At 44.2% G+C, this 16,222-nt stretch overlaps 1 protein-coding gene across 1 annotated transcript in view; it reads left to right on the forward strand.

The window, feature by feature from the left end:
- lrmp (lymphoid-restricted membrane protein) overlaps positions 1 to 16,222 on the forward strand; it is a gene marked incomplete at its 5' end in the record, with an annotated part of 96,138 nt that overhangs the window by 58,103 nt on the left and 21,813 nt on the right. The window contains 8 exons of the mRNA XM_083661765.1: positions 3,025 to 3,196; positions 5,697 to 5,781; positions 8,129 to 8,175; positions 13,151 to 13,248; positions 13,412 to 13,620; positions 14,579 to 14,663; positions 14,819 to 14,885; positions 15,017 to 15,044. Of these exons, the coding sequence (XP_083517891.1) occupies positions 3,025 to 3,196; positions 5,697 to 5,781; positions 8,129 to 8,175; positions 13,151 to 13,248; positions 13,412 to 13,620; positions 14,579 to 14,663; positions 14,819 to 14,885; positions 15,017 to 15,044 (791 nt within the window). The remainder of the gene's footprint in view (positions 1 to 3,024; positions 3,197 to 5,696; positions 5,782 to 8,128; positions 8,176 to 13,150; positions 13,249 to 13,411; positions 13,621 to 14,578; positions 14,664 to 14,818; positions 14,886 to 15,016; positions 15,045 to 16,222) is intronic.

The raw sequence follows: 16,222 nt of genomic DNA on the forward strand, positions 1-16,222 counted from the left end.
GCCTCCGCCGGCGATAGCCAGGCCGGAGGCATTATGGATCCGGGTTGTCCGTCCGTACGGCTGTCCGGCTGTCCGTCCGTACGGCTGTCCGTACGATGTTTGTTAACGCGATATCTGAGGAACGCCTGGACGGAATTTCATCAGATTCGCCTTAAACATTCACTTAGGCTCAAGGATGATCTGATTAGATTTTGGTGATCAAAGGTCAAAGGTCAAGGTCACTGTGACCTCTCGAACGCCATTTTCAAGCTTGTTAACCCGATATCTGAGGAACGCCTGGACGGAATTTCATCAGATTCGCCTTAAACATTCACTTAGGCTCAAGGATGATCTGATTAGATTTTGGTGGTCAAAGGTCAAAGGTCAGGGTCACTGTGACCTCTCAAACGCCATTTTCAAGCTTGTTAACGCAATATCTGAGGAACGCCTGGACGGAATTTCATCAGATTCGCCTTAAACATTCACTTAGGCTCAAGGATGATCTGATTAGATTTTGGTGGTCAAAGGTCAAAGGTCAGGGTCACTGTGACCCCTCAAACGCCATTTTCAAGCTTGTTAACGCGATATCTGAGGAACGCCTGGATGGAATTTCATCAGATTCACCTTAAACATTCACTTAGGCTCAAGGATGATCTGATTAGATTTTGGTGGTCAAAGGTCAAGGTCACTGTGACCTCTCAAACGCCATTTTCAAGCTTGTTAACGCGATATCTGAGGAACGCCTGGACGGAATTTCATCAGATTCGCCTTAAACATTCACTTAGGCTCAAGGATGATCTGATTAGATTTTGGTGGTCAAAGGTCAAGGTCACTGTGACCTCTCAAACGCCATTTTCAAGCTTGTTAACGCGATATCTGAGGAACGCCTGGACGGAATTTCATCAGATTCGCCTTAAACATTCACTTAGGCTCAAGGATGATCTAATTAGATTTTGGTGGTCAAAGGTCAAGGTCACTGTGACCTCTCAAACGCCATTTTCAAGCTTGTTAACGCGATATCTGAGGAACGCCTGGACGGAATTTCATCAGATTCGCCTTAAACATTCACTTAGGCTCAAGGATAAACTGATTACACTTTGATGGTTAAAGGTCAAAGTTCAAGGTAACTGTGCTCTCACACACCCATTTTCCAAGCTATGTAATGCAACATCTCAGGAGCACCTTGACGGAATTGCTTCCAATTTGCCTCAAATGGCGATTTGGACTCAAGAATGAACTAATGGCGGAGGCATAAGTCCGCGTTGCGGTCGTTCTAGTTAAACATACAATTAAACATTAGACATACGTAATGGTAGCAGCTACAGTACGGTACAGTACGGCTACTACACTATTTGTGTATGTTAAGGAGTCTCGTGGCCTGCGGGAAGAAACTGTTCCTCAAGCGATTTGTGCGTGCTTTTGGAACCCTGTATCTTCTCCCTGAGGGTAACAAAACTGAAATCTTCTGTATTATCACTTTAAGAGATACAATAAAAAAAAAAAATACTGAGCGGTCAGTTTTGCAAAGCTGCAATATCGGTGCTATCCATTTTTTCTAAGTAGGTTAGAAATGGTTGCCATATAGCATAGAATTTCTGAGCACACCCTCTTGTAGAATAATATTTTCTCCAATGTGTTATGATCACTCTTTTCCTCGTGTAGATATAATAATATTCACTTCTATTTGCAATGGCTGGTTTATCCTTGTGGTGATGGTTTGCTTATTGATAATGAAAACGGTGCCATTTTGGTCCCACAGGGCTGCCGTAACCTTTGATAAGATGGAGGCTGCGCAGGTGCGCGGGACCTTAGTCCGTGCTATACAGGAGCTGTGGCTTGGCTCGGGAGGCAGCCTCCTGTCTTGACTCATTTCCGTGTTATATTTGCATTGTTTTGATACTTTTGTGTTGTCCCACTTTTGGGACTATGATCACGGGAGGATTGCTTTGGATCCCTCTTGAGTCTTGCATACTCAGAGTTGTGCTGGCCGAGTGTCGGGACCAGTCGGCCGCACCAGCCAGAAGCAGTTGGGTGAGTGAGCCTTCACTTCAACTGGTAAATCAGCCTTATTTATTGTTCTATTTTCAGTGTGTTGAGCATTAATACCAGTCCGCCCCTAGACAACGCTAACATATAAGCTTGGACTGGGCTGACACTTAACAAATGTGAAGTGATACAGAAGGTCTTTAATCCATACCGTAGCTGAAAAGCTGGAGGGAATTTGTCCTTCCAGTTGAGCAGTATACATCTGGCTAAAAGAGATGCAAAAGCTATCATATATTTTGCCTGGCGACTAAGATGCACCTCATGTGGAACTACTTCAAGTACTGCAGTAGTATCAGAAGGTTCTATGGGTACTTCCAAACCATCTGACAAGGTTTTAAATATTGTTGCCAGAAATTATTTAACTTTGGACAAAGCCAAAACATATGAGAAAGGGTTGCTCAAAACCCTCAATCTTTAATCATAAGAGTAAATTATAACTTTGTTTATTACAGGAAGGGGAAAAACTATTTGCAACCACTAGTTTCAGTATTAGCGAACCTATTTTTCTCATGTACAAACATACAAATTTCAATAGATCATTACTCATATTAACTATAAGAAAATACGTTTTCTCATATTGCAAAAAGGTGTTTGGAAATTGGTCTTTGTCTTCCAGTTATCCCAAATATATTCATTGTAATTTGCTTTACAAGTTCTTGACAGTGGAAAACCGCAGAATATCCATCAAAATATCAAATATCAACCTAACGTTTCTCCGGTCACATGCAACCTGCACCTGAATGCGACAAGTTCACGTCCGTTCTCTGGGGGTTGTGAAAAGGCATTCTGGGAAATGTAGGAAATCATGAACTAAAGTAGAATTAAACAAGACAGGTTGAGGGAAGGACAGTGGGCACAACTGAAAAGTAAATGATGACATTTGATCACAGGAATTGAACGTCACAGATTTACATATAACGGTGGAAAATGTATTTCTAGTAAAACCTGGTGTGAAATGGCTTTGTTTACCTCATTGCCTTGCTTGTCTTGTCTCGCCAGATGCAGCGAAGTCCACACAGTCTCTCCCTGATGGTTCAGCCCACAACCTGAGCAACTCAACTGGACTACACCGAACCGTCACACCGGACAACGCCCCTCCCGGAGCGCCCGAGATGGTTCCACCCAACACCACCTCACCCTGCCTGGATGAGACCTTTAGCCAGAGTGGGAGGTGAGTGGAGAAAATGGAATTGAGTCTTAATGTTGTATCAAATGATCAGGCACAGAAAGCAGCTCACAGTGCAGAAAGCAGAGGCACTTGATGGCTCACGGTGGGGAAAGCATAGGAGATAACAGGCGTAGGGGCTTTCTCAATATGCATTTTTGTGTGTTCTTGTGTTCCCCATGGCCATTTTGAATAGACACATACTATCTACAAGAACAATTCCAAAACGAACATTTCTGGTAAAATGAGGATGCATTGGATGTGACATGGCTAACGAGAAAGAATGGGACGTGCCAAGACTCATCAGCTCCAAATATAGCGCTATAGTCTATGCAGTGTTTCCCAAACTTTTTTCTTGGCTATGCGGCCTGATAATCTCGTTTGGTGGGACTCTTTTGTCCTGAGTCTCTTTCGCTATGAACGGTCCTCGGCGGAAACAAGAAGGGTGGGTGTCATGGAAGCGCCCACTGGCGGAACGTCCCTACTGTACGTCTAACTCCAAGTCCTGGGTGTATCAGACTCTGCTTTCTGCAGCTCAGCAGAACTGCTAGTGAGCAACTCCATCCCACAATGAACCTCAGCCCCTGAGCAAAGTTCTTCACAAGCCTTCTCTGCTTCCTCACTCGAGTCACCCAGGGTCACTCCTCCTCTGGAGTGCATTTACCTACTGACTCACACAGTGGAGTCTCTCCAGCTGCAACAGTAGGCGCTGACTCTTCTGCGGCCCTCGTGTCTCCCAACTGTTCCTCCTCTAGAGTTGGCTCTGCAGTGCCACCCGCAGGCTCTGACCACTGCAGCGTCTCTATTTCTGTGGCCACAACACTACTTCAACATCTATATCTTATACATCTGCTGCGACGGCCTCAGCCTTCTCGTCAGTGGCTCTCCATGAGCCCGTCTCCAACTGAGATTCCTCAGTGAACTCCTCACTGCTTTGCTCCACTGTGGTTACTCCTGATAGAACCACCGCGTCACTCGGGCGTTGCTCCAGGTCCTCTTGCTGAGCTTCGGCTAACACGCCCTGTGCTCCTCCTGTTCCCTGGGCACGGATAGCCAACGCGCGCAGCGAAAATCTCTGGCACATCCATAATCGTGTCGATTTTGTCTTAACAGCCATTCCTGTAAGAAATGGGCCTAGTCCCTGTCTTGGTGCTCCAACTCCTCCCGTTGCTGCTTAGATTTCTCTTCTTACATTCTAAGCTCCTCTTGTCTAACCTGTTGTGCTCGCTTCTCATGTTCCTTACACTCTTTTACCCGCTGCTGATACCGTTCTTCCTGCTGCCAGGCCAATCCCTGATGCTCTGCCCTCTGCAGTGTCCTGCTGTGACCAGTGCTCCTTTAGCTTTAGCTCATCGATCAACACGAATGGTGTCTCATACTTCCTTATTCCTTCTTTCAAAACAATCTTCTCTTTTTCTGTTACAGTATTTCAATCAGCTGACTCTTGTCCAATCTCCCAAACTGGTCTTTTGTCATCTCATAAACCGACGCCATGCTGGCAGTTGGTTCACTACGTACACAGTGATACACAGTCATGTTACAAATGTTATGGCGACTAGCGTTCTGCTGCGTGTGATGCCCGTTATTCCCAGACCAGCAAGATTGACTCAATTCTCACATGTTGCACACCATGCACCCACTTACTATTCCAAAATTCGTAATCTTGCCCACAGTCCTCAAAGGTGCATACACCCCACAAACCAATAACACACAGTCCCAAACACCAACATCAACTGGAAGTTTCACCAAGAACCTAGCCACTCGGCACAACACAACAGCATCGAACCTGCAACCGTCGACGCCAAGAGTAAACCTACCACCAATACCAAAACGTCCAAGTTGCAAGCCTGCTAATCCAATTTTATTTTTAATTCACAAATTGTATTGTATCAAATTGTTTTATCGTCCTACCCTCTGGTTGTGAGAAAAACCCTGAGCAGCATCTACAGTAAGCAGCAGCGAGCTAATTTTCTAACCTAATGCTAGCAAGAGCAGCCGTTAATTAATTAATTAAACTATGAAAGAAATTCTGCAAATGTATTCGGTGACCCAAATAAAATTTCCTGCGACAGTCTTTGGGAATGACTGATCTATGGTCCCAATATCCTGAATAATTTCCATAGCAGTATAAACTATCCATGTTAGATTTGAATTTGATAGATCTTCTCAAAGGCTTCAGTAGTCACAGTTTAGGTCATAACTCTGTTCAGCTGCAGGACACATTTGCCAGTCAAATGGGTGTTTTCCAAGCTGTGGGATGTGTGTGTGTGTGGGCATGCACTGCACAAGCTAATTAGTATATCTGCAGCCATACTTTGCATACCCACAGTCCACCTATAGAGGTCTAAGCCTGTGCCTCTCTACCTCTCTCTCATATCGTCATTACCACCAGCTGCACCACATCTTGCCAGATAGACGGAAAGAAAAAAGGGACAGCGAAGAGAGCAAAAATAAAGTTTGAGATCAAACGATAACTTTGACCTTTTGACCTTTCACCTCCGGACAGCCGCCAGCCACCGAGTGAAGACTGCAGAGAAGCAGGAAGAGGAGGAGAGGCCGACGCGACGACGGGAGACATGAGTTTTACCAAGGTCTGTGCTCGAGGGGAACTAGTTTGAAGCCTACGGGAATACAACTTCCTCTATTTTCTTCGGCCCCCCTCTCATCTGTACTTCCCCTTCCCCTTTTTCAATTCTCTCTCTCTCTCTCTCTCTCTCTCTCTCTCTCTCTCTCTCTCTCTCTCTCCCACCACTTTGAGTTTCTCTCTGCTGAGAGATGTGTTTTGAAGGGGCAGGACAGGGGGCTGGCTCTCCTTCAGAGGGCGTCCTTGTCCCGGGAGGGGAAGAGTGGAGAGGCTTGACCCGCGCGGGGAAGGGGGGGGGGGTTCAGAGTAGAGAATTAGGAGACTGTTGTTTCTCTGAACACGCGAGCCAGCGCCTCAGAGGGTGATGAGATGGGCTATTGACTTCCTGAGCCGTGTTGCCAAAGGAGGCAAGTACAGAATGCTTCCAGTGATGTTTTAGTGCGTTTTCTTTTCCGCAGTAACTTTGCTTATTATCTTTCCCACTTGATTGAACAGATTTTACTTTGGTGAAAACCAAGAATATATATAATAAAAATGCAGTCCATGAGTCAAATGTAATGAGAAAAAGTGGTTAAAACAAATGATTCAATAGCCTGTACTTATTTATTTATATGAGAAAGATGACAATGATTTTGCCAGTCTAAGCTAGGGAAAGGCCTGATTACACTGCATCTTTAATGATGTATGTCCTTTCTGTGTCAAGCCCAATTAGTGTATAGAATGAGTAGCTTTGATGTGCAATCTATACAGGGAGGTTGCTTCATAGTAATTAGTTTATAGAATGAGTAGCTTTGATGTGCAGTCTATACAGGGAGGTTGCTTCATGGTAATTAGTGTATAGAATGAGTAGCTTTGATGTGCAGCCTATACAGGGAGGTTGCTTCATGGTAATTAGTGTATAGAATGAGTAGCTTTGATGTGCAGCCTATACAGGGAGGTTGCTTCATGGTAATTATGCTCAACCTCATGCGTTGCTGTGTGTTCATGTGTAAACCAAGGCTGTGGGAGTTGCCTCACAGTGTTACCATGCTGTTTGAGCACAGTTGCCTCAGTGTTACCATGCTGTTTGAGCACAGTTGCCTCATAGTGTTACCATGCTGTTTGAGCACAGTTGCCTCAGTGTTACCATGCTGTTTGAGCACAGTTGCCTCATAGTGTTACCATGCTGTTTGAGCACAGTGTTACCATGATGTTTGAGCACAGTTGCCTCAGTGTTACCATGCTGTTTGAGCACAGTTGCCTCACAGTGTTACCATGCTGTTTGAGCACAGTTGCCTCACAGTGTTACCATGATGTTTGAGCACAGTTGGCTTCATGCCCCGCGGAGAGATTGAGTGACTTGTTAGTCCAGCCTCCTGCCTTGCCACCCCACTGAGAAATAGTTTCAGAGAGGCAGAGAAGTCGGACACTCGTACTGTCGCTGTGTTCAGCACATAAACAAAATGCTCTGAGACCTAACTGAGTCTGAGCATCAACGCTTTTTACACATATCAACGTGTTTTGATGCTTCAAAGGGCAGCTCTTGGATAAGCAGCTGCTGCTGATTTTCTCATGGACAAAATCATTTGTGTATATTCAAATAGAGCCCGGCTTGTAGTTTGCCTAGTAAATGAATGTGTTTTCATTGTCACTTTCTCATACTCACATTAAACATCTAGGAATAGTCCAGGGATTCGATTCATTCAGCTGAGGATGACACACTTAGTATGTGGCTAAATATGAGTTAGAGGGTTGTCTGTGTTGGTACTGTAGTGCATGTGAAACAACAAACCTTTATTTGGAGTTCAATTCAGTTAGGGAAGCTACAGCTATGTAGAAGAAAATTGTAATGCCTACATTAAAAAAAATAGTAGCTCTGTCCTATTCTGAGCAGTGTCAAAATGCTTATTATGTACACTCATTACACAATATCCCATTGCATATCTGTGAGCCCTCCTAGCTTGCGTGTGTGTGTGTGTGTGTGTGTGCGCGCACAGGCAGTCCGCCCCCACTACGTAGCAATGTGCCAGTATTAACGTGTTCTGTGGGCACATTTCTCAACAGTGTACACACATGCACACACACACACACACACACACACACACACACACACGGGGCTCTCTATGGAGCCTCACGTTATATAAGGAATCAGCCCAATCTTTCTCATCCACACATCATGGAGCTTAGATAGCGTCTCACTGCCATGGGACAGGTGTGTGTGTGTGTGTGTGTGTGTGTGTGTGTGTGTGTGTGTGTGTGTGTGTGTGCGTGCACGTGTCTTTTAATCATTGACTATTTCCTGTCATGTCTGAGACAAGAATGTGCAACAAGGCCACCTGTCTGTTTCTCACCCTCTCCCTCCCTCTCCATCTCAGAGCCTGAGCCAGGACCAGTCGGCAGACAGAGCATTAGCGGAGGACAGGTGAGTGATTGGCTGTTGGCTCACTAAACCTTTTGAACTCACAGGGTTTCTTTACCTCTTCAGTAACCTACATGTCAGCAGTGATGGACTGGGGTCAAAAAACAGCCCTGGCATTTGCGACACAATGGCGGTTGGGGCGGTATGCTACATATTTGGCAGGGGTGTGTGAAAACAAATTAATTCGAAAGCTAATTTCCTGCATTTCTACACATGCCTAACCTTGGTCAAGACACCGCAACCCTGTATAGCCTAATGTTAACCAAAAATGTAAAATTATTATAAAGTTATATTGCTAGATTTCAGCATTGAGGTTCTTACATTCATAATTTTGCATAGGCATAATAACCTAAAATCCTATTATTGGGAGTAGTTAGAAAGTTTCAAAGTGCTCTACGGGTCTCCACAGACCAGCAGAGGGGGTGGGACAGCAGGGGGAATTGGGGAGAAAATGTCGTAAATAATGATGATAATGTGATGCTTTCCAATGTTACATTCCAGGTGCTCAGTCCTATCAATTCATTCATAACCAACTCATGTCTAGGGGTATTTAACTGCACCAATGTCCGTAACATGAGAAATTAACAAGAATAGAAGGCTGTTATCAACTGAGGGGTGTGGCTCACCTGGCTACTTGTCCTCATGATGCTCAGGTGTTGCTCACCTGGCTACTTGTCTTCATGATGCTCAGGTGTGGCTCACCTGGCTACTTGTCTTCATGATGCTCAGGTGTTGCTCACCTGGCTACTTGTCTTCATGATGCTCAGGTGTGGCTCACCTGGCTACTTGTCTTCATGATGCTCAGGTGTGGCTCACCTGGCTACTTGTCTTCATGATGCTCAGGTGTGGCTCACCTGGCTACTTGTCTTCATGATGCTCAGGTGTGGCTCACCTGGCTACCTGTCTTCATGATGCTCAGGTGTTGCTCACCTGGCTACTTGTCTTCATGATGCTCAGGTGTGGCTCACCTGGCTACTTGTCTTCATGATGCTCAGGTGTTGCTCACCTGGCTACTTGTCTTCATGATGCTCAGGTGTGGCTCACCTGGCTACTTGTCTTCATGATGCTCAGGTGTGGCTCACCTGGCTACTTGTCTTCATGATGCTCAGGTGTTGCTCACCTGACTTGTCTTCATGATGCTCAGGTGTGGCTCACCTGGCTACTTGTCTTCATGATGCTCAGGTGTTGCTCACCTGGCTACTTGTCTTCATGATGCTCAGGTGTAGCCCTTGGCTTGACCAGCTCTGTTCTTGGATGTGTGAGGGCTCTTTTATAATCCCTCAGAAGTTCAGTGTTTACATAAAGATGAGACAAAAACAAAAAGGCTCCACAAAACATAAACTACTATAGACTATCAACACTCTGCTGCGGCCAGAGCCACCATCTTCTGTATGGGCACACAGAGAAGGGCCGAAGGGGTCAACTATGTCACTATAGGAGCCCTATATAGACATCTATGGAAGCCCCATATGGAGAAAAGGCTCCCTGAATATGAGCAGACATCACCTCACCTCATCAACAGCCAATAAATATGAAAATCAACATCTATCATACATAACGAGAGGGGTGAACTGAAACACCAAACAGACAGAACTGTTTTCTCTGCTTCAAAACTGAAAGGGCAGTTGTGTTTTTCATTTTGTAATTTTTTTTTTTTAAAGGAATGTTAATGGTTAGATAAGATTGATTTAGCAGATGCTAATGATGCTAGCAGATGATGAATAGACCTGTGTGTGTGTGTGTGTGTGTGTGTGTGTGTGTGTGTGTGTGTGTGTGTGTGTGTGTGTGTGTGTGTGGGCTGTTGGAACGAATTTCGAGATTCAAATATAATTTGATTTTAATAAATATTAATAAAATTCGATTATTACGTTTTTTTCTTATCGATTTCCCCCCTCCCAATACGGCGAATCTCGTCCATCTTGCCTTGCCCAACCAGCGTGCGAAAACAAATCATTTTGTCACATGTGATGAACTATTAAAAGATTTCTGAGTCTGGATATCGGTGGTCTGACTGAATCACAATGATAATCTTGTGAGTGCGCAGTGCATTAACAATGCGCCTGAGGCGGAGATGTTTAGTGGAGCTTATTGTGTATTATTTCCCAAACTCTCTTGTTATTTCCAGCAGTCTTTTGTCTTGCTGCCCTCAGTCTCTGGTGGAATAAAATCGATCTCCTTAATCAGCCTTAACAAGACGGTCATTTTCAATTGTTTTGAGAGAGAGAAAAGACCAGCTGGACTAGGCCGGAGCCGTGGGTTTTCCTGGCAACTGGCCGGGCAGGGCTTCTCTGCCCTGGCTGCTCTCCTCCACTTCAGCCTACTCCAGTCCTGGGTGGTGCGCAGGCATGTACATAATGATCAAGAAATATCCAATCCCCTCACTAGCTGTGTTTCCATTACAGTTTTTCGCAAAATAATTGCGATATTTCTACAACTTCGACAATGTACAATTGCGACTTGTAGGCGTTTCCATTGAAGTTGAGTTTGGTTTGACGGCGCACACACCTGAACGCAATTCCCCGTTACCAGCAGCTGCCACAGTGATTACGCACGGGGATCTGCCCCATATCCCGTCCCCTGCATGCTCAAATCCAACCATACCATACCATACCAACTTTATTTGTATAGCACATTTAAAAACAACAATGTTGTACCAAAGTGCTTAACAGATTGAAAAAATATATATAAATAACACCTCACTCATAAAACATACACAGTGTCACATTTAACTCATTCAGTGCCAGCCACTTTTGGAGAACGGACGCTCCCAGTGCCAGAGTTTCAGAGCATTTTCAGTGATTTCAGAATATTGTGTGATATTACTATGTAAACACCGAACACGCACAAAGAACGATGAGACTCTCTTCTATCATCTGCAAAAAAAAGTTTATTGATACCATTTTCCATTCTTTAGTTATGACCCGGAGAAGATAGGTTGTTTTGAGCAAAAAGACACGTTTCAATTTAGAATCTGAGATATTCAGCCTTTTGTGAAAGGAAGCATTTCAAGCACATCATTGACTCTGAAGCTAATATTTTCTGATGTAATGACACCTCAAAAATAATTTCCTTCAATAAAAGAGTGAAAACAAAGGAATTTTGTTTGGCCAAATAATATTTTTTAGCTGCAACCAGCAGCGCTGGCCCCTGCGTGCGCAGACCCTACACCTTCTTGCTGGTCTTGATTTACTGCTGGTGGGCATCAGATAGCCTATTCTAGCTTGTTTGCCTGTCTCTCTGTCTATCGAGCCTGCTGCTGCCTGGGTCTGTGTTTACTGTCAATGGTTGTATGCTGTAGTGCCCTGCGTGCCCCACCCCACTCCTCCTCCTCCTCCTCCGTGGGAGTGTCTCTGGGGCTCTGCTGCGAGTGCGTTTGCTCTGCGTTTGCTATGCACTGAAAAGTGCGCTGCATCCCCCCGCTTTTTCACAGCCTGTCGCCAGCTCCCAGCTGAGAATAATGTAACTTTTCAGAAAGACGCTGGTGTCGGCAACTAAATCATATGGAGGGGCTATCGCAGCGGACACGGAGGGGCGCAATTGTGGCAGCAGATGACTGCTGTTCACAGGCACAGCTAACGTTATGCTTCATGCATATCGATGCGATTTCCGTTTCCCCATTACTTCTTCTCTCTTTTTTCCTCGCCTTTCTCTAATCTGGAGAGCACTGTCGCCACCTAATGGGTCCCTAAAATAGCTTTTACACATTCAACAGCCACCATACTTTCACAGGAGATGGATCTGGCTTTGATCCACGTCCCACTGTCAAAAAACGCAATTGACGAACATACTCGTCCTTGGCACTCTACGTTACTAAACCAATTGACGAACATACTCGTCCTTGGCACTCAATGAGTTAAAAGCATCGAACACATAAAACAAACACAGTGTCAAATTTAAAAATATCAAACCACTCAGGCTGTGCTAGGGAAAGGCCAAAGAATAAAAGTGTGTCTTGAGACGTGATTTAAACGCCTGCAATGGTCAATGAAAATCACCACATGAAGTTACAACTTACAACGCATATAAACGAGCCTGATTATCAATTCAAAAGAAAATGAGTGGCAACATGTTGCTGGCTGCGGTGAATGCAGTGAGCGCGACAGACAGAGGAAAAAAGGTAGCCTAATACAACTGGTCCGATTTAGAGATGGAGGGGGGAAAAGGCTGATATGGTGCAATAATCAGAATGTCATGTATTATAATTATAACATTGCACCTGAAACGTGTGTAATGTATTACTCACAGTCACTGTATTCACTTCAGTCAGCAGCACCGCACCGGTGTGTGCTTTTCATCCCCTCATCTCGCCGCTGTGCCAAATGCGCGCACACAGGCAGCATGTCACCATGGACCGATTTCTGCCATTAAACATTATCTATTTTCCCCGGCTCCGCTTTTGCACAACACTCGTCTTTCTGCTAGGTAGCGTTGCTTCAAAGTTTTCCACTTGCTGCGGAGGTTTTGCCACGGCTTATCGAACCCTTTCTCCCTCATTTCCTTTCATTTTCCGCACCTTTTCCAAAGGAGAAGATGGCACATGACGTGCAAATGCAGAAAATGTGTTTCCATTACACTTTTGCGATAAACTGCTATATCGACACGTCTGAAAAACCACCTCATGAGAGCGCAAAAACTTTTTGCAATATTTGAGTTTTTCGAAATTTACGTGTTTCCATTACCCAATTTCTATTGCGATATTTAGATTTTGCGCATTTCTGAGGGTAATGGAAACACGACTACTGATGGTCTCATTTGCTCATAGAGGCACCAGTATATCCTTTGAGCACAGCACCACCTCTGTTCACATAGATACATTTGTCATTCTGAAATGGCCCATTGTTTGTGCATCTATTATTGTTGGTGTTCAAGGATTTCTTGTCTAAATGTGAAAACAAATAAAGGGGTGTGTGTGTGTGTGTGTGTGTGTGTGTGTGTGTGTGTGTGTGTGTGTGTGTGTGTGTGTGTGTGTGTGTGTCAGTGTCGGTGTCAACACAAGCCTGCTGCCTGTGTTGGTGGAAGAGGAGGAGGGTGTGCAGGATACAACTGAGGCACCAGCAGTATCGGTTCACATGGCAGGTAGGAGGAAGCACTTACTGCATGCACCACCCCTTGTGTGTTTTCATGTGTGGGCGTTTGTTCAATCCCAACTAAAAAGAAAAATGAGGCTAGAAACGACGATTCCATTTTGTCTATGCTATCTCTACATTTTGCAAAACAAACACAGCGACTCTCCTTCCAGGGACGGACCGGCTTGTTGGTAATGGAGTGACCACTCTGTCTGGCGGAAGCTCTCAGTCCACGGCCGTCGCACGCACCAGCCAATCCGGGGGCGACATGGAGAGTGCAACCTCCAACCCCAGCCAATCAGAGGATGGTGCTTTAGGGGGGCAGGTGGGCTCAGATGCCAAGGACTCCCTCTCTCTCCGCAGCAAAAATAACAGGGAACTGGTAAGAAACTGCCTTGTTCCTGTCTGCTCCTAAAGGAGTCATTTCACTTACTAATAATAATATGGAATTTCGTTCATTTAACTGGCTTTTGGAGTCCCTACATACTGCTTAATCAAAGCTAATGATTAGATCAGAGTTTTTATAGTGTTGGATTTTTCATGCCTTTCCCCCCCCCCCACTTTCAATGTGGTTTGGTAGTTTTATTTATTTATTTATTTATTTATTTATTTATTTATTTATTTATTTATTTATTTATTTATTTGTTTATTTATATTTTTAACAAATGTTTAGTTTTTATTTAGTTTTGGTGCTAGTATTAGTATTTTCCATATCTTTTAAAGGTATTTTCAGGCAACAGGTATTGTGTATTACATACAATAAACCTGTTACCTTGGAGTAAAACGCTGCCAAAATTCCTTCATTTTACTCTGCACATAAACAAAAGGAAAATAAGACATTTCACTTAAAGTATGTTTTGTTTTAGTTACTTTTACAAATTACAAAATAACACCTATTTTATTGCCCTGCCTAGGAGTAGATATGATCAAAAGTCAGCAGTGGGCTGAAGTGGGCTGAGTGGGCTCAAGATTACATTTCTTCATGTAATCTGTACTTCATGCCAGTGCCATTGGTTTCCTCCAACATGACTCATGACTATAAAGAAAATGCTGTCTTTCCTGCTGTGTCAGTGTGTGCAATTGTCCGAGAGAGCTACTTTCACATAGATACTTTCACTTGCCTTCACACAAGGATCAGGCTCTCATTCAGACTCAATGACGGAGGGACAGCTTGGCATGAACTGCTTAGGCTGTTGAGGGAGTGGGTGAGGGAGAGAGCGAGTGAAGAGGGCAACATGGATGAGGAGGTGAAAACGAGAAGGGAGGGATTGGGTTTGAAGGGAGAGGAAGCGCATGAGGAGCAGGCAGAAGGAGTAACACTTAATGTCCACATGCTGCAGGAGCTGTCGTGCAGCACGGAGGCCAACGAGGAGCACAAGGCTCAGGAGGAGCTGAGTGAGAGCAGCGTGTTCACCGACAAGGAAAGTACGTCCGCTGTTTGACATGTTTACGTTATCGTTTATCATCACGATCACTTTTTTTTTCTTCAAGTGAGTGGTTTTCTTTTTAACTGAATGATTGTGCGCTTACCGGTTGCAAATGTGCTTTTGGTTCTGGTTCACCTGCTGACCCGTGTCCAGGTCTTTCCCTAGCTGAGACATCGGTGATCTCCGACACCAGCGACTCCGTCAGAGAGGACCGGAACAGGTAACGCAGCACATCATCGTAGTGGTATTCTCACAACTAGGGTTAAAATCCATGTTTGTAGCTGTGTGCCCATACGACTTTAGGCTATTGTCATGAAATCCTAATCCTAATTGTTCCTTGTCTCTATGCAGCCTGTCACCGACTGACAAGGAGATCGAGGTATGAACCATATTTTAGACTTGTGCTAATGTGTGTGTATATGCAATCGTTTGTCATTTAAGCCCTTAGCACATTAAGAGCAGTTTTAGCTTCTCCCCCCTCCTTTTTTGTAGTCTAAACGGCACAATCGCTCAAATCAAAAAGCCACATTTCAGCTTGGTCCTCTGTAGCATGTCCTCTACACGCTGTATGTGATGTTCAGCATCATCACTTTGTATGCAGTGTTTGAATGAGTTGGTCATGCACAGCTGTTGTCTCCTTAGCAGAAATGCACCTACACGCACTCATCCTCTCTCTTCAACACATGTCTCTTTCTGTGTTATCAGACAGAGTTAAAGAGTCAACACGTGTCTCTTTCTGTGTTATCAGACAGAGTTAAAGAGTCAACACGTGTCTCTTTCTGTGTTATCAGACAGAGTTAAAGAGTCAACACGTGTCTCTTTCTGTGTTATCAGACAGAGTTAAAGAGTCAACACATGTCTCTTTCTGTGTTATCAGACAGAGTTAAAGAGTCAACACGTGTCTCTTTCTGTGTTATCAGACAGAGTTAAAGAGTCAACACGTGTCTCTTTCTGTGTTATCAGACAGAGTTAAAGAGTCAACACATGTCTCTTTCTGTGTTATCAGACAGAGTTAAAGAGTCAACACGTGTCTCTTTCTGTGTTATCAGACAGAGTTAAAGAGTCAACACGTGTCTCTTTCTGTGTTATCAGACAGAGTTAAAGAGTCAACACGTGTCTCTTTCTGTGTTATCAGACAGAGTTAAAGAGTCAACACGTGTCTCTTTCTGTGTTATCAGACAGAGTTAAAGAGTCAACACATGTCTCTTTCTGTGTTATCAGACAGAGTTAAAGAGTCAACACGTGTCTCTTTCTGTGTTTTCAGACAGAGTTAAAGAGTCAACACATGTCTCTTTCTGTGTTATCAGACAGAGTTAAAGAGTCAACACATGTCTCTTTCTGTGTTATCAGACAGAGTTAAAGAGTCAACACGTGTCTCTTTCTGTGTTATCAGACAGAGTTAAAGAGTCAACACGTGTCTCTTTCTGTGTTATCAGACAGAGTTAAAGAGTCAACACATGTCTCTTTCTGTGTTATCAGACAGAGTTAAAGAGTCAACACATGTCTCTTTCTGTGTTATCAGACAGAGTTAAAGAGTCAACACGTGTCTCTTTCTGT

The sequence above is a fragment of the Poromitra crassiceps genome (assembly GCF_964638095.1).
Source record: "Poromitra crassiceps genome assembly, chromosome: 2".
Lineage (NCBI taxonomy): Eukaryota > Metazoa > Chordata > Actinopteri > Beryciformes > Melamphaidae > Poromitra > Poromitra crassiceps.